Raw genomic sequence first — 18,211 nt, forward strand, 5'->3', positions numbered from 1 at the left:
TGACCAACAGGCAAGAGTTGGTGGATGAGGTGAAGGAGGTGGGGACCCTGGGGGGAAGTGACCATGTCCTCATAGAATTCCTTTTGAGATGGGGAGCCAAGGAAGCTTGTAGCCAGACGCGGATGTTGGACTTTCGTAGGGCAAACTTTAATAAACTCAGAGATATGATGAGTGTCATACCATGGACGAGAATGCTGGAAGGGAAGGGAGCATGTGAAGGGTGGGAGCTACTCAAACAAGAGCTATTGCATGCTCAATCAATGACTATCCCAGAAAGACGAAAACACTGCAGGAGCTCTATTTGGATGAACAGAGAACTTCAAGAGGAACTAAGAAAGAAAAGGAAAATGTTCAGGAAATGAAGGGAAGGACAGAGCTCTAAAGAAGAGTACCTACAGGTTACTAGGCACTGTAGATCAATCATCAGAAAGGCCAAAGCTGAGAGTGAGCTAAGATTGGCCAGGGAAGCCCATTGTAACAAGAAAAGATTTTTCAGTTATGTGAGGAGCAAACGTAAAGTAAAGGAGGCAATAGGCCCACTATTGGGTGCAGATGGACAAACTCTAACGAAAGATGCAGAGAAAGCAGAAAGGCTTAGTGCCTATTTTACATCTGCTTTTCCCCACAGGTCAAAGTGTTTAGGCACATATAGAGATGGCCGTAGCCAAAGGATAGTGTCTGGGTGGCAGGTTAACATGGATAGAGAGGTTGTCGAGAGGCATTTAGCTGCACTGGATGAGTTCAAATCCCCTAGTCCAGATGAAATGCACCTGAGAGTACTCAAAGAATTTTCCAGAGAACTTGCACAGCCCTTGTCCATCATCTTCGGAACCTCTTTAAGGACTGGAGATGTCTCGGAGGACTGGAAAAGAGCAAACGTTATTCCGATCTTCAAAAAAGGGAGGAAGGACAACTCAGGAAACTACAGACCAGTGAGTCTGACCTCTGTTGTGGGGAAGATAATGGAGCAGATATTAAAGGGAGCGATCTGCAAACATCTGGAGGACAATTTGGTGATCCAAGTAAGTCAGCATGGATTGGTCTCCAACAGGTCCTGCCAGACCAGCCTAGTTTCCTTTTTTGACCAAGTAACAGGTTTGCTGGATCGGGGAAATTCGGTTGATGTCATTTACTTGGATTTTAGTAAAGCTTTTGACAAGGTTCCCCATGATGTTCTGATAGATAAATTGAAGGACTGCAATCTGGATTTTCAGTTAGTTAGGTGGATAGGGAATTGGTTAGAGAACCGCACTCAAAGAGTTGTTGTCAATGGTGTTTCATCAGACTGGAGAGAGGTGAGTAGCGGGGTACCTCAGGGCTCGGTGCTCGGCCCGGTACTTTTTAACATATTTATTAATGATCTAGATGATGGGGGGAGGGACTATTCATCAAGTTTGCAGATGACACCAAATTGGGAGGACTGGCAAATACTCCGGAAGATAGAGACAGAGTTCAACGAGATCTGAACACAGTGAAAAAATGGGCAAATGAGAACAAGATGCAATTTAATAAAGATAAGTGTAAAGTTCTGCATCTGGGTCAGAAAAATGAAAAGCATGCCTACTGGATGGGGGATACGCTTCTAGGTAGCACTGTGTGTGAACGAGACCTTGGGGTACTTGTGGATTGTAAACTAAACATGAGCAGGCAGTGTGATGTAGCGGTAAAAAAGGCAAATGCCATTTTGGGCTGTATCAACAGGGGCATCACATCAAAATCACAAGATGTCATAGTCCCATTGTATACGGCACTGGTCAGACCACACCTGGAGTACTGTGTGCAGTTCTGGAGGCCTCACTTCAAGAAGGACGTCGATAAAATTGAAAGGGTACAGAGGAGAGCGACGAAGATGATCTGGGGCCAAGGGACCAAGCCCTATGAAGATAGGTTGAGGGACTTGGGAATGTTCAGCCTGGAGAAAAGGAGGTTGAGAGGGGACATGATAGCCCTCTTTAAGTATTTGAAAGGTTGTCACTTGGAGGAGGGCAGGATGCTGTTTCTGCTGGCTGCAGAGGAGAGGACACGCAGTAATGGGTTTAAACTTCAAGTACAACGATATTGGCTAGATATCAGGAAAAAGTTTTTCACAGTCAGAGTAGTTCAGCAGTGGAATAGGCTGCCTAAGGAGGTGGTGAGCTCCCCCTCACTGGAAGTCTTCAAGCAAAGGTTGGATACACACTTTTCTTGGATGCTTTAGGATGCTAAGGGCTAATCCTGCATTGAGCAGGGGGTTGATGGCCTGTATGGCCCCTTCCAACTCTATGATTCTATGATTCTATGATGCAGCCCAATTCTGCTCAAGACTAGTATAGACTTCAACCAGCTCCTATTTTCAAAATCAGTCTGGGCTCATAAGCATTCTTCTTAACTAACCAACTCTACCCTCAGAATTGCCAGAGACACAGATTTTTTTTTCAGAGTCAACATCTGTATTACCATTATGCATTACCCATGCAAGACAGTAGGTATTTCTCCTGTCAAGTGCTAATTCTTTCATAACCAACCACGTTTATCTGCTCTCCAAATCCTGAAAACATGTCAATGAGTACAGTATGTTTTAAATTATTATATACTCAGAAATGATATATATTTTATTGGTAATCTTGCAATCTTGGCCACTAAGATCTATTATTTTCTCCTTCAAGCTCCTCAAAGCTATTTCCTATGCAGTGTTTTAATTTTATTTAAATTCTGCACCACTTTTCTTCCATAGGTGCCTGAGGCACCTTGTAGACATATAAACATAATGTCTTCATATAACAAATACATGTGGCACTGACACCAAAAACATACTAGCATGCTTGTGTCATAGCCAGCATGTTCAGCTCAGTAGATGGATAGCCAGTGGAAATCCTTTATCACAAACAAAATATGTATTCTAAAACTTTCACCAGGTGGTAATTTTCCTGTAAAATTTACACTAGTTGAAATGGCCATGTCCGTTTGTTTTCAGATGCTGGAAATGCCTTTCTCCCTTAGGCTGTGGATTTTTGCTCTGGACCCTGAACAGTTCTGTTTATGGAGGGGACCTTTAATGATAAGGGGTGGGATCAAAAGTGTACCATTCACCATTATGGCGCCTCCATAGTAAGAAATAGCTGCATTTATTGAATTATGGCTGATAAAGGCAAGCCACTTTTGACAGATGGAAAACTGCATAAACAGCCTTCCTGGATGGCTACCTGCTAGTCTATTCCAGCTGACAAAGTCTGTGTAAATGGGAAGCTTACATGTCTGCATAGCTGGTACATATATGAAATCCTATATAGGGGGAATGAATGTTTCTTGGTGTCAAATCAATCTTCATTTTCCCTGGGAAGGGTGGCCTTTTGAGGCTTGAGACCCACAGAAGTCAGTAAGAGCTGGCCAAGACAAAGTAGGTGAACAAGGTTGAAATTAACACTATTTTATAAAATGTGTGTGTTTGTGTAAGACAGAAATGGGTTCAGGTCCAGAGAGTCTGTTAGAGATGCCCAGCCTGTCAATTTCCCTGAAGGCTTTTTCCAGATTAGCAGAATCCCCATTCAAGGAATCTCCTGAGGTTGATTGGGGTTAAACATCCATGAGAGGATGCTGCCCCAAAAGCCTGTGTGTGTGTGTGTGGTTTTTGTTTGTTTGTTTGTTTGTTTTTTGGAGGGGGGGGTAGATCCAATCAAGCCAGAATCCTCCCTAGTAGCTAAAACGACTGAACTGAGGTTATCCTACTTTGATCACATTATGAGAAGACTGCAAAAGAGGACAATGCAAGGAGATACTGAAGGCAGCAGGAAAAGGGGAAGAGCCCATAAGAGATTCCATGTTTGATTCCATGCGAGCAGCCAGGGCTGACCCGAGCAAGGCTGCAAATGCTAGGGCCTTTGCCGCTAGGGGGGTCTTCGGTCTGTTGCGAGCCGCGGTTGGGCTCCCTGCTCTTAAGGCCCACCGGTAAGCGTTTGACAGACGTGCCGGCCGAGCGCCGAAGTCAACCTGTGAAACAGCAGGCGCTTCGCTTCCCTCCCTCCAGCTTCCCGCCAGGCGGGCGGGCGGGGAGAGAGCACGCCGGGAGATAAACGCTCCGGTGGATGGACTCTTGGAAGCCCGAGGACATTTCCCCGCTGAAAATCCCGCGATCTGCTTACAGTTGTTGGCGGCTTGTTTTGCCTTAAAGGGGGAAAAGAGGCACTCCAATGCCTGCAACAGGGTGGACTTGATTAAAGTTCAGGAGGATATTTTTACTCCTCCTCCCCCTTGCAGTGAAGATCAAGCTCTGCATTTGCACACGCTCGCTCACTCACAGCAAACGGGCGGCTGCTTCCTTTGTTTTGGTTAATTTTGAACTGGCGGGACATTACCGTTGTCTTGTCAGTTAGCCTGATTTGATACTGTGTGTGTGCGTGTGTGTGCGCGCGCGCGCCCGTGTGTGTGTGAGTGTTTTCGCCTGCCCTCAGCAATCAGGCTTTCGACTCACGAGGCTTTGATTGTAAGGAGTTGCCTTATTTGCATTGATGAGGATGAGCCAGCTGCTGGAGCATACAGAACTGCACCTGACACAATCAGGGAGTTCAAGATTAGCACAGGGAATCAGGAATCCACCCCGCTCTATGGCAATCTCAGCCTTATATTAGACTCATTCATGCAAAATGACCCAAATTTGCAACGAGCACAATTAGCAAGCCCAAATGCATGTTAATTTAGGAGCTGACATTTCCTTGCCTTTTACTTATTAAATATAATGATTACGTGCAGTTTACTAGACAAGGCTGGAGAATTCCCCTCCCCCAGCCCTTTCCCTGGACATATGAACTAAATCTCCCACTCCGATTTAGCAAGGTAGTGAGATAAACGCCTCTCCGGATATGGTGCCTGGAAGCAGATTGCCAGAATGAGACGTCTTCGAAGAACTTCCAAAGGGAGAAGCCCTTTCTGGGAGAGCCCTCCCGTCCTGCCTGCCAAACATTTGTCGTACCCCCCTGCCACAAGTTCATTTTAGAAGCAGAAGTTGCTCCGGCTATGTTCATATATAACCTCCCTCCCCCTACTCCCCCCCACCAAAAAAAACACCAGACACACACAGAGCATGAAGGGGGGTACCTATGAGAGGTCCCCCTATGACGTTAATGGCAATCGGTTTTGAAATGTGCACCTACGATTTGGGGTGATGGGGGGAACTATTGCGAAAATTGAATACGTGTTAATTTCGAGCCAAAAGCATGCAGTTGAAAAGCAAACGCTCCCATTGGAGAACAGAAAATTTAATGAGCTTTTAATGGAATGCGATGCTCGGAGTAGTAAATTATTTGTTAGTTGACGATGCAATCAGCATGCTGATTAAGGTTGCTGAGGGGGTTTTGCCTCCCCCCCTTAAACATTAACTGAATGAAAACGGGTTGTAGTCTTTGTTGTTCTGCTTGGGGGGCTTTTGGGAAGCAAATGGACTTTCAGAACAGAGATTGTCAATATAAGGTGAGTGCACTTCAGGTGTCATTTGAATCTGGCGATAAAATACTTCTGATAAATATTTAAAAGCATTTGGAATCCACAATGTTCTTGGCTGGTGTCTTGTGAAAACCCTGGTTAGAGGAGAAGGCCTAGAAAGGCCTTACAACCCCAGTCTCCCTCAAGATGAATCTGGCGTATATATATATATATATATTTAAAAGAGCAGCCTCCAAAATCTTAGTTTAAATAGCGATTTGTCAAGATAAAGGAGTTCAAAATCTGCATGTGACAAAAAAAATTGCTGAGGCTTTCTGTCAGATTAGAAACTAGTGTATTATTAAGCAACGTTAAATATTCTTCAGTCAGACATGCATGAATACGAATTTTAGAAATACACCAAGAATTGGGTTGAAGGCTGCCAATTCGTTTTATAGCAGGATCTGATTTAATCTTTTTCTCTTTTGTTTTTTTTTGAGAGAATGTGTATCTATAGATGGTATATATTCCTATGTTTCTTCCAAAATCATTCAGCTCCTCCTGAAGCGACCCATATGAGGGCTTACTTCTATTTCAAACACTTCTTAAGGTGTTGGTCATGTCTCTCCGTGCCTGGATGTAAAGATTTATGACTGACAGAACGAGACTTTTTTAAAAAAAAACCAAATGATAGGCATGGGGTTTGCATGTTATGTTAACGATTACAACGTCTTTCTTGTATAAATCCCCATTAGCCGAATCGTCCCGTTAAGCCCCTGACAATGATCAGATACCTTCAAAATCCGATAAATAACCATCTATGTGTTTTAACTATTGCTATTGATGACCCAAGAGGTTAAACGCCTTTGAATGGCATTTGACTTCTGACCTCATATAAATGTTATCTTATCAGTTCCTGCTTGTTCACTTGTATTGGGCGCTTGTCCCTGATGGCTTTTAGATAAAGGGGTTTTTATTATATTTCCTATTAGAACTGAACTGTTGGCTTTGTTTTCGTGTGCAGTGTCAGTCCTCAGAGTAACCTTTTCACCTCTCTTTTGAGGGTTTTTTTTTTTAAACTGTTTTCCGTTCTTACCTACCGTTTTAGAAATGCAAACCCCACAACTTCAGTAACCTGGGTGAATTTAGTTGACCTGAATTTAGTTCTTCCTCCTGAAATGGCAATGCAGGGCTGTGCTCATCTCTCCAACACCCACAAAATATATCTTTGCAGAGGGTTCCTAATTGTAGGCTTGGAGGAGGGTAAGATGAGTTCCTGGGATCAGATATGCAAATATGGGGGGGGGGGGGAGGGAAGCGGTGCTGTTAAACCCTCTTTTGAGAAAGAGAGAGAGGTGATGTAATCTCACCGGCGATATTTCCTTTATTCAGGCTTCTGTGGCACAGCCCGGATCTCTTACACTCCTACATTTGATTGTTTGCCGTATCAACCCTATAACAGAGGCGTGGAGAGAGACTCTCATAATGAGGGATATCTACAGAACTGCATCTTTTCGCGTACACTTGTGGAAAATATACAGTAAATGTCAATACATGTTATTTATATCTTCAGACCTTTTAGGGCAGGCAACTTTCTCTCCCCCTCTCCCCCATTTTGATTCTTGAATGCATTTCGCAACAATGTCTTTAAATTAGTTTTTGTGTGGAGAAATTAGGATGCAATCAGAAGCAGAGACTGAAAAGGCAGCCATCTTGAGGGTGTCATTTCAGCCTCACTCTCTTCCCACATTCTCCCCTTTCCTTGTGATTTTCTCTCCCCCCCCCCCGTAATTTTAATTACCCCTGAAAACATTAGTACATATCGAGTATTTTGCCTGCTATAGCAAAGTTGCCCTTTGCTCCATTAGGAAATAATTCTGCAGTTGCTTTCATCTCCAGAGGTAGGGTGGAACTTTCGCAATTTGGGCTGAGATTTATAAGCAAATCTGTAAGATCATCCCCAAATCGGATGAGCCATTTTGAATTTCGTGCAGACTTCAGAGAGTCCACCTCCAAGACAAGACTGGCAAAAAAGGGCCAATGTTTTATTCTTCTAAAGTCCATTAAGCATTATTAATCCCCCCGCCCGCTCCTGTTAAACAAGGAACAGAGCATGGCCTTTTTATGGAGATCATGTTTGGGAGGTTTATATAAATACGGGCTTATTCCCTTCCACTGAGTTCCCTGATACCTGCTATCCAGCAAGTATATTTGGGCTGGCAGCTCTGATATCGTTCCTTGTACCTTTATAATTAAACTGCTCATGTTCCATTACTGGAAATAATTAAATTAGAATGCTTGGAACTATACTTTAAAAAAATAGTTTCATGCCAGCCTGCAGTTACCATATTTAAATGACAGGCTTTTCATATATGTTAAATAGGATTTAAAATGCCAAATCTTAGTCCCACCGGGATGATGCATGAGTGAACTAAAACTACAACAGCCATCGACGTTCAGCTATCGATCAGGGCGTCAACAACTTCCATCGAGAGAGATGCATCTTGAGCACCAGTCCTTTCTAAGTATCACGTGCCGTCCAATGTGCTTTTCTGGAACTTCGAAGGAGCTGTACCTTCACATTTAAAAAAATAACCGAATAGAGATCTTAGAAGAGAAATATGGTTGAGAAGGAGAATATGTGGCAGGAAGCCAGTGGTTCTTTAACTTCCTGGTCGGTGTGGATTAAAAACACGTTTTAAAGGATATCTAACTATCCGGTAAAAGTAAAAGAACTGTGTGCGAACAACTGGGAGAAGCTGTCCGCAGAAGTACTACTGAGTAAGGGGCTGTAGATAGGTAGTAGGTGCTCTGAACATAGAGACGTAATCACGCATGTGGATATGTTCCTTTTCGTTTGTATAACTCCACTTAGCATCTCAGAGTTACGGTGAGCTTCCTTGTGTATGAAAAAATGGGGCGGATGAACAGATTTTCATGGTATCACGCTACATTTCAAAGGAGACCTGAGAGCGGTTTGTTTGCTGCCGCGGTCCTGCCGACACGGGTATAGGCTTCGTGTTCCCGGGTCTCCAGCCCACGGAATGCCCTGCACTTCCATCCATCCACACCTAATTCCCGGGTCAGGCTTTCCTCGGCCCCCGTCTCTTGCCGGAGGCGAGATCCCGCCCGAGCACGGATTAATGCCCTGTTTTCGGAAGATAATTAACTCATTCGCCGTCTTTTCTTGGACTTGTCTCGCCCAGCTGCCCTTCCCGCCTCCCTCACCCCCATTCTGATGTTCTCGTGTTTTAATTCGAAGTAATGGGAAATCAAAGAGGCCGGAACGCAGCCCTTGCAGCTCCCTCCCCTTGGACCAAGCGTCCCAACTCGGACTGCAAAGAAGACCCCCGGAAGGGTTCTGGGACCGGGCTGGGGAAGCTGGGCTGCATCCGGCCACTGGTGCAAAGCGACCTTCACCCGGGTCCCGATGGGCCCTCGGGGTGTTGAAGAAAGCTAGCTGCGGATTCCCGTAGACCTTCGCCTGGGGGTCTCTTGGGGGGGGGGGAGGAAGATGGAGGGCTCGCGTTGGGCCTCTCCAAGGCTGAGGCTGTTGCCGGTGGCTTTGGCCCGCCTTCTGGTACGGCGCCCAGGCCTGTCCGCTTGAGCTAGAGGAGGCGTTGTGGCGTCATCAAGGCCCAATCCGGCCCGGTCCAAAGACCCCCGCGGGCCTGTGTGCAGCCGGGCTGGGCCCAGCGCTGCTGGGAGGCGGACGCGCCGCTGACGGGGGAGCCACAAAGGCCTTCTTTCATGGCCGCCTGCATTCATGCCTTCCCTCGCAGGGCCGGCCGGGACGTTGCCAAAGGGGCCGGCTTGCAAACGGCGGCCTGTCCTGGCATTTGGCGAGAGCAAGAGTGACAACTTATTGGAAGTTCTCAAGGAATCATTTATATTTCACACTCCACTAGGCAGCTGATTTGAGATTGTCTGTTAGCATAACAAAAGCTCCGAGCCTGTGAACTTCAGAAACCTTTCGACCTCTGAGCTGCGGGCATGAATAGCCCCCAGCCCCGCCTATAGAGATCTCCCAAAGCTCCCCTGTTCGTGGTTAAATTGTTAATCAGGGTAATTTAATATAGTTTTCAATATGCCTCATCTCTGATTGGGAACGGTATTCACGGATTTTCTTCCCTCCCTCTCGAATTTGGGGCTTTTTAAAAAAAGGCTCTTTTTAAATTCAAGTGCGAGTGGGGCAGCTGCAGACGGGACAACCCCCCCCCCCCCCCCGGCGCCGTCCTTGAACGGCGGCGGACAAGAGCGGCAACGAGAGAGAGAGAGAGAGCCAGAGGGAGCAGCAAAAATGCATTCACCCCGAGAGCAGCAGCCCCCTTCCCTTGCACTCCAACCTGAACCTGAAATCCCAGACTGTTTACCCTCCCTTCCTCCCTGTGTCTCTCCGGAGCAGACAAAACAATTTTAAGGGGGGGGGGGAGCCCAGCCCTAACTTTAGTCAACAGCGTGGGGCTGAGGCCACCCCCTCCTCCCACCGCACCCAGCACCGCCAGGAGAGCCGCTGCCAAGAGACAGGCACATGCGCCCAACCTGCCAGCCGTTTTTCTGCGGTGCCAGTTCCGATTGACGTTTCCTGGCCTCTGGTTTTCTGTCCCGGTTTATTCTTTCTTCACTTTAACAAGTTTCTGTCACAGCAACCAGGCAAGGAAAGACTCCCTCACTCCCCCCAAAACACCCCAGCTCATCAGAAAAGGGGTCCCCCCCTTTTGTGAATGGTCTCAGAGGAGATTTCTTCCAAACTTCGAGATCTTAAGGAAAAAGTCAACACTTGGCTGCCCTGCACATTGGTGTGCAGCTCTTCTTAATTACACTTTAAGCCTCTCCTGTCCACACAGGTAATTGTGAGAAGCTTCGGAGAGAAAGATTCCCAGAACACGCCCCCTGCCCCTAAATGGAGCCCTGGGGAAGTTGGCATCATAGGGCAATTGTTTGCCTTCAGAAATCCCCGGGGTTTTGTATTTTCAAATTGCCTTTGGATAGAAATCTTTTTTTTTTAAATCTGAAGGTTTTGATACTGTAAAATGCACACACACACATACACACATAACCCTTTCTGATTAATCTTACATAATAGCAGCTTGCTAGTTACTCCCAAAGGTTATCTCATTTTATACTTGCAGAACTACAGGAAACATTAGGAAGAGTAGAAATAAAAAAATTTTTTGATTCCTCCATGATATTTAGAATATAGTACGTCAGGACGGTAGCACTCTGATCCTCCTTTACTTGAACACTAGACCTCTAACAGATTATTCTGTAGCTTGAAGCACTTTTGTTCCCAGGTACAGTAGGATTAATTATCAGTACATGATTAAACATCCTTGATGAAATTAAGGACTGGGTTTCACTGTCTTCTACTGAAACGAACCATTGGCCAGTGTTAGAAGCATCTGATTTGTATGCAGAAGGTCCCAGACTCCTTCCTGACATCTTAGATGAAACAGATCAGATACAGGTAGGTGAAAGGCCTTGAGAACCTGGAAAACCTTTGCCAGTCAGAGTAGAGAAGACTGACCTTAGTAGACCAACAGTCTGATTCCATATAAGGCAGTGTCATGTGTTAGAAGGGGAAACCCCATAGTTATCCTACGGAAGTTACCTTTGACTTTAATAATGGAAGAACGATGGAATATGTAATAACTGCTGATGTGTCTCCTACTAGTTCTTTGTGATCTTTTTGCTTTGGGCTTTCTTTTCCAAGTCAAGCTGCAGTGATATCTGGAGCAGGGCCTTCACAATGATGGTGTTGATGTCTTGGACCAATCAAGCTACCTTGTGGGTTTTAGGTATACTGCAAAGAGAGCATTATATCCACAGTGTTGTGTGTTTATTGACTCTCCTTGCTATGCTAGATCTTGGCTGCCATTTTTTCCTGTGTTTTCTTTTAAAATGGTATAGTTTTTAATTTGTTCTTCTTGCAAATCACCTTCGTTGAGTGTCTTGTTTAATTTTGCAGAAAGGTGGTACATATACATTATAAAATTTGAGAACTACTGGCCCAGTAATTTTGAAATTAAAATCTATAGTTTGAATTTTTGTCCCTCCTGCTTTACAAATCTTTAACATTAGCTGACTTGTATTCTGTGAACAGAGGATAGCTATGAAGGCAGGGGCTGTATTTATCTTGGCTATTTCTTGGACAACACCTTACAGCTATAGGGCTTAAAGGTCTGGTTGTTGAATTGTTAAGGCCCCTTGTTTTAATTGGTTTCAGTTCTTTGAAATGAAAATTTTATCAGATGCCAGGCACACCAGATGCCATGCCCCATTTTCAGATGCCATGCCCAATTTATTCATTTAGAAAATTTCCAACCCGCCTTTTTGCTGACTCTGAAGGTGGTTAATGGTTAAACGTTTTAAAACCATAATAAGGCAATAAACCCAGCTTTAAACAGATATAAAATTCAGTGGTAAATTCTAGAAGGATAGATGAAGTGTAGCATCATCTAAATTTCATCTCACAGCATTCTAAATAATGGATGGGTGCTTAGACCTTGCTTGCTAAAATATTATGCTCAGAATTAAGGCTGCAATTCTGGGAGTAAGTCCCATTGAACACAGTTTGACTGGTTTTTGAGAAAACATGTTTAAAATTGGGCTATAGCTGGGTTTTCTTAAATTTGAAAGACATGAATCAGAACCTGTGGACTCAGAAGACATTGATAGTAATTCTGCTAGGGATTTATTGAATCATGTAAAATATTTCTGTCCTATCTACTAACCTGCAGGAATCTCAAAGCAGCTAGGGACTGAAATGGCTTTTAAGTGTGTATTTGTTTTGTGAATTTCAAGAAAACATACCTACTTCAAATCCTAAATGTATTTTAGGCTTTTAGCCTTTTGTATCATTCTCTGACGTTCAAAAAATGTCTCAGAGTAATTTTTAAAATTGTGTTACAGATCATATAGCAATGAGTTTAAGATTGGGGGTGAGTCAAATCCACATGTAGTGTCAACGCTTGTTTTGTTATGTGCAGTGTATAATTGTTCAATAAAAGGTTTTAAATGACGATGGTAGATGTTATTAATATACGTCTGAGGTCATCTTTTGAATTTCTTGTTTGTAAAGATCACATCCAAAGAGTCACTTCCAGTTCAAGGATATTGTGGAAAGTGTTCTACTCAATTCTCCTGATCATCAGTTTTCTAAAGACTATGTCTTGAACATTTATACAGGGCTATATGTCTTTAAAGAAATCCAGGAAAGGTGGAGAACCTAATTTTAACTATGAAATGAAATTTACCATTTTTCCACGCTTTTGCTTATTATCACTTTTCCTTTTCATTAGGTTTTTTTCTTCATTAGAATTTATGATCCATGTCCATCATTACACTTTGAGTTTATGTTAAATTTTCTTTGGGAGGTTAATAAACATAAGGGGGAGGGGGGCTTTCCCCAAGATATGGAGTCCAAAAGGAACAATTTAAATGTTCTATATTTCCAATACAGCACGTCAGTTAAGTGATCGAGCAGAGTATTTTTTTTTGGGGGGGGGGGTGGAGGTTTTATAAATAGTGTGAGATTTCCTGTAGAAATTAATCAACTGCTTAGCTGCATGTTTTGTTTTCATTGTATAAATGCTGTTTCCATGTCAGTGTACTCCAAGCTCCGTATCAGCTGTACAGTTTGGGCCTGTTGGGTATGAAAGAGGATGTATATTTATTGTTTGTGATGGTGTTTGACAGAGGGAATGGATGCAGACACCAGAACAATTATATTACAATCCCTCTGGGAATGCCAACACCAAATTTAGCCAGACTGATGGGGTACTGTCTAGACGGTCCCTTTTGTGTATCAGCTGTTTTTCCCCCACTGCTTTATTGTAGAGCCTGAATGTATGACATAAAACCTGCAATGCATATGGATTCTGAGCATGACCATTCTTGTAACCAAGTGCTGCTTTTAAAAGAAATCTTCATTGGTATTATCTAAAGCACACCCTCTTGGTACAGTGTTGTATGTTTATATATTATACATGTAGTATACGCATGATGAAAAAAATGTGTGTCTGTAATTAAAATGAAAGCTGTTAGAATATAGAAGATAATGTCAAAAAGGTGATAAATGAGGAGGACTTGCTGATCATTAATGTTGCTTTGATTTCTTATAGTGAAAAGTATGTTAAAGGTCAGAACGATTCCCTAAATAATATCATGCATATCTATAACAACAACAAGGAAGTAGGAGAAGGGCCTGCCTTACAGTGTGCATGACATATTTTTATATTTTAAAGGAATAGGCAATAACAGCATTCTGAAAAACAAACAAAAGATATGTACAAAGCTTTAATAAATGTTACTGCTGTGCATTTATGAATCCAACACAGATGAGTAGCCCAGATATTAATATATATATATGTGGGAAGATTTTTTTTAAAAAAAATCTTTTACTTTTCTTCCCTACAACATTCAGCCCAACCAAGAGCTCCTGCAGTTCAGGCCAGGGTCAGTTTCCTTTGAAAGAGAGAGTATTAAAGACCAATCATGCCTGTAATAATCAGTTCACTTACAAATGTACAAGCTGAGCAGGTCTTACAGATCTGTGACAAGTACAGACAGTGCTACCTCACAAGCAATTCCACTTTCGGCCCTCCCAATCCAGTGTTGGGTTTGGAAAATGGGAATGATTCATGTCCAACTCTGAGTCATTCAATATAGAGGGTTGGTGCGTGTCACTTGCAGCAATCCATTATGTTAGTCTAGAGGCCTAGTCCATTTGTCTTCAGAGTTTCATGAAATGATTGCTTGAGGTGGTGTACATGGCATTACCCCCATTTTCTACTCACAGCTATGTTAAGCTGAGAGTGAGTGACTGGCCCAAGGACTGAAGCAGTTTTCATGGAGATCTAAATCCCCCACCTACCCACACCTCCTTTAACCTGTACTACCCCAGCTGCTCTCACTGGTCGGATCAGCAAGAATAGTTTAGTTGAAACTAATGATAAATGTGACAGCTCTTTGGTTAAGGTGCTGCCCAGTTAAAGAGGGGGAGAATTCTATATTGTGCTGGAGATTTTATCAGCAGTGGAGACAATAACTTAAATTTGCCAAAGCTATTGGTGTCACCATGATGAACAGAAAATGGAAGATGACCCACCACCATATGCTTTCAGAAACTATTGTATCCAGTATAAGGTGTTCCTATCTCTATTCTTAATTCTTTTAAATGTTGCTTAATCTTCCTCCTGGTTGGGTCAATGGAAGGATCCATTCAATTGGCCTCTCCTCCCAGATCTGGCATTTCGCCCTTTGTAGCAGTGGCATGGGATCTCACCAAAGGGAAGCCGTTCCATTGCCTACTGGCTAGTGTAAATAGGGCTACAGTTCTCTGAGAACAGATACTCAGTGCAGTCACCTTTGCTGAGAGCTAGTGCAATAGGAGTCTTCAGTAAAAACAAACATGAACCTAGTACAGATTAGCTCCTAGTGAACTATAGTTCAGATCCTGGGGAGCATCACTCCACAAGTATCTCCATGCTTTTACCTGACAGTAATTTTCATTACTGCCTTCAAATAAGTGAAAGAATGAACTCTACTTTTCAGTCAAAAGATAGTGCCTCTTGTAGGTCACAGCTGAGGTTACCAGTAGGGAAGGAAATTCCACAGTATAAAGAAACTTGCATTTTGGCTTTCTGCATTATATTTGACCTGTAGATAAATACAGGACTTCATGTTTCAAAGTTATGATTCTCCATCCCGCCCTCTCCCTCAGGGGTTAGCAGAACCCCTCCCCCCTGCTGTGGACAATTAGGGTCTTAGCCATTTTTGTGCAGAAGGAAAGAAAATCCAGTTTATGCTTCACAACATACTGAGCAGGAAAAGGTACTGCACTAGTGGAGTGATTTACAATATTTTCTGATACATCAGGAAACATAACTGGGGCTGGGGGTTGAATTATGGCTGCAATTTGGGGGCTGAGAATAAAAACAGAATGCAGTGGGGAAAGAGGTGAGGAGGTCTGTGAAAGGGCCAGTTTCACTCTGTAGGGGAAAGTCCAGGAGAAAGCCATTGTATGAATCTTCTATTCCGCAGGATAAAGGAAGATAAACCACATTTGTTACATTTTTATGAAATCCAGGTCACCTATACATTTTTCTGAGAAGATAAAACTGGGCATTGGTGAAGGGCTTCCATTATACTGATGCCACGTCTTTTATACAAAGTATAATATTTTTGTGAGACCTGACATGGTGTCAAAAACAACACTTTTAAAATTGGTCTGCAACGAGACAAACAACTTTATCTTTTGTTTTCACATTTACATATAGGCTGTCTGAAGTCTGAGCAAGCATGTTAAAAAAAACAAGGAGAGGAACTGTGGTTCAATGGGAGAATGTGCGAGGGGTTATGGCCCTGTGTCAGAAAACTTGCTTTGCATACTAGAAGGTCCCAGGTTCAAGCTGCAGTCTCTCCAACTGAAAAGGACTGGAGAGTTTCAGAGGCCCATGAGAGCCACTGCCAGACTGATAAGACAATACTGATGTTCATGGACCAGTGGTCAGACTCTAGTCTAAGACAGCTTCATGTGTTCAATGCATGCTTTGTGTATAGAGGGTCCTCGGTTCAGCTCAGCATTTCCCATTAACAGATCTAAGGTAACAAATGTTGGAAGAGTCATATGCTGGCAACCCAACTGAGCTCTAGACATGTAATGTTACTCTGACTCATTGTGTCAGGATGTAGTGGTTAAGAGTGGCAGCTTCTAATCTGGCAAACTGGGTTTGATTCCCCGCTCCTCCATATGCATCCAGCTGGGTGACCCTGGGCTCGTCACAGCACTGATAGAGCTGTTCTGACCGAGCAGTCCTGTCAGAGCTCTCTAAGCCTCACCTACCTCGCAGGGTGTCTGTTGTGAAGGCAATTGTAAGCCGCTTTGAGACTCCTTTGGGCAGTGAAAAGTGGGGTATAAAAACCAACTCTTCTTCTTCATGTTGGAAAGAACATCCAACGAAAAGCAGTGCAGTACAGATGGCTGTGCAGTGAGATCAAGTTAGTGAGAAGCATATGGAAGTCTGTTTCTGTAACTCAATCACTTCCTCTGGATCAGGTCAAGCATGTGTTGTGCAATTTCATACTCTCTCCTCTTTTGAGGCTTTCTCTTGTAGACAGTCTCAGAAAACATGACATTTTGTGATGAGTCTCATTTTTTCTAGTTTTAAATACTGCTTAACCCCATTCAAGAATATACTCTTTCTCACTACCAGAAACCCATTGATGAAACAGAAACTTTTGATGCTATATTTTATTCGACTTTTACATTTGTCGGTTCTAGTTACAACGCCGTCTTTCTTTTCAACCAGTAGTTTAAAGTACATTTCTAGCAGTGTTGCAATGGTGGATATTAATTGTATACACAGTTGGCACCAGTCAGCGTAATGTCAAGCAGTAAGGTTCAAATGGCCTTGCCATGGAGTTGTCGCCAGGCTAGTCCTGCAAGCAATATGCTACAGGCACAGCAGTATCCTTCCGCTTCATAACTTCTGCGTAAGACAGGCCTCTGCTGAGCAGACCACACCATGCTGACATTTGAGCAAATACATGATAGTCCAGCTGTGATTAGATGAGATATGGATGACTTGTATGGCCGGATCACTTACAGTGGTGGACGGAAAGCACAGGGGCTATCTGTGCAGGTCCATCAAGCAAAGCACTTTTCCTTGGGATGGGGTACAGAGTCAGCAATACCGGCAGCAACTGAATGTTGTACAATATGGGGAATTCTTTACTATAGGAAACTCTGGCTAGAATGACATTTCTGTTTGGACCAATCATCATGCCTGATATTAAGAAAAGTGCCCCAGGAACCAGCCTTTCTGAAATGAGTTCAGTGTGTTTCTTTGAAGAGAAGGACATACAGACTTGATTGATCAGCCACTTAAACCAAAGATTTCCCTAAACATGTTACTTGGAAGTAAATACTGTTTACATTGAAGAGGTGTCCTTTTAAGTAAATATATTGAAGATCAATTTCTAATCCCATTGAATCCAGCAGGACTAAAAGCCCACTTGAATGTGCAGAAACAGCAGTTGGTACCATCCTTTGTAGACTTTGCTCGTCTTAGAAAGCTGTGTCTTTGAAAGCTATGCCGATGAGTGCAGGGTGTATGTGTGTGTATAAGTACACATACACACAAATATCAACTTGCTTGTGGAAGACTGGGATATTAAGGAGTCAAGGTTACAGTGCTTCTCCTGGTCATGCTCAATTTCATAAGCAGGGAAGCTTGTTGTTGTTTAAATATAGGCACACTCCTTTTCCCCCCTCTGCAGACTGGTAGGGAGTGTTAGGAAGCATATACCCCGAATATTGTTGCTTAATGGAATATACCCTAAAATAGCTTAAATCAAAATCGTGGTCTCTGTAATCGCAACAGTATGTGCCAAAATGTAATCGCTTTTAGGCAACAAAGGTATAAGATGCCTAAAGCTTGCAAAACATGGATGAAAATATACCTAATTAGTAAACAAGTACATGTAATTTTAAGGCATGTAATTTCATCTGCCTGCTATCGAATGCAAGCCACTTCAGACATCCTTCTTACCTTTGTATTTTGCACCAGTTCCACTGAGGTTTTTGTTTTGATTTCTGGTGTCTCATAGTTGTGTTTCTGAGCCTGCTCTGTAAGTAACCACGGGCTGATCTCTGTTGATTAAGCAGCATGTCAAGTTATATACAGAATTCCTTATCAGACAGAAAAGAAAAGTAGTTTTGTGAGCTGATAATGCACCACAGTGGTTTTCTGAAGAGCTCCTGCAATGGTGTATATTACAGAGCAATGGGATTATCGGTTTCACTTTTCCAAAA

General features: G+C 43.2%; 1 protein-coding gene across 4 annotated transcripts in view; it reads left to right on the forward strand.

Moving 5' to 3' along the window:
- LOC143842420 (uncharacterized) overlaps positions 1–18,211 on the forward strand; it is a 93,445-nt gene that overhangs the window by 20,450 nt on the left and 54,784 nt on the right. The window contains exon 1 of one of the 4 annotated variants that reach the window (XM_077347576.1): positions 5,189–5,442. The exons of the other annotated variants lie outside the window; for them this stretch is intronic. Coding sequence (XP_077203691.1) covers positions 5,356–5,442 — 87 coding nt within the window. The 5' untranslated portion in view covers positions 5,189–5,355. Of the gene's footprint in view, positions 1–5,188; positions 5,443–18,211 lie in introns of those variants that run through there. 4 annotated transcript variants of the gene reach the window in all.

Source organism: Paroedura picta, chromosome 7 (assembly GCF_049243985.1).
Source record: "Paroedura picta isolate Pp20150507F chromosome 7, Ppicta_v3.0, whole genome shotgun sequence".
In the NCBI taxonomy this organism is placed as follows: Eukaryota; Metazoa; Chordata; class Lepidosauria; order Squamata; family Gekkonidae; genus Paroedura; species Paroedura picta.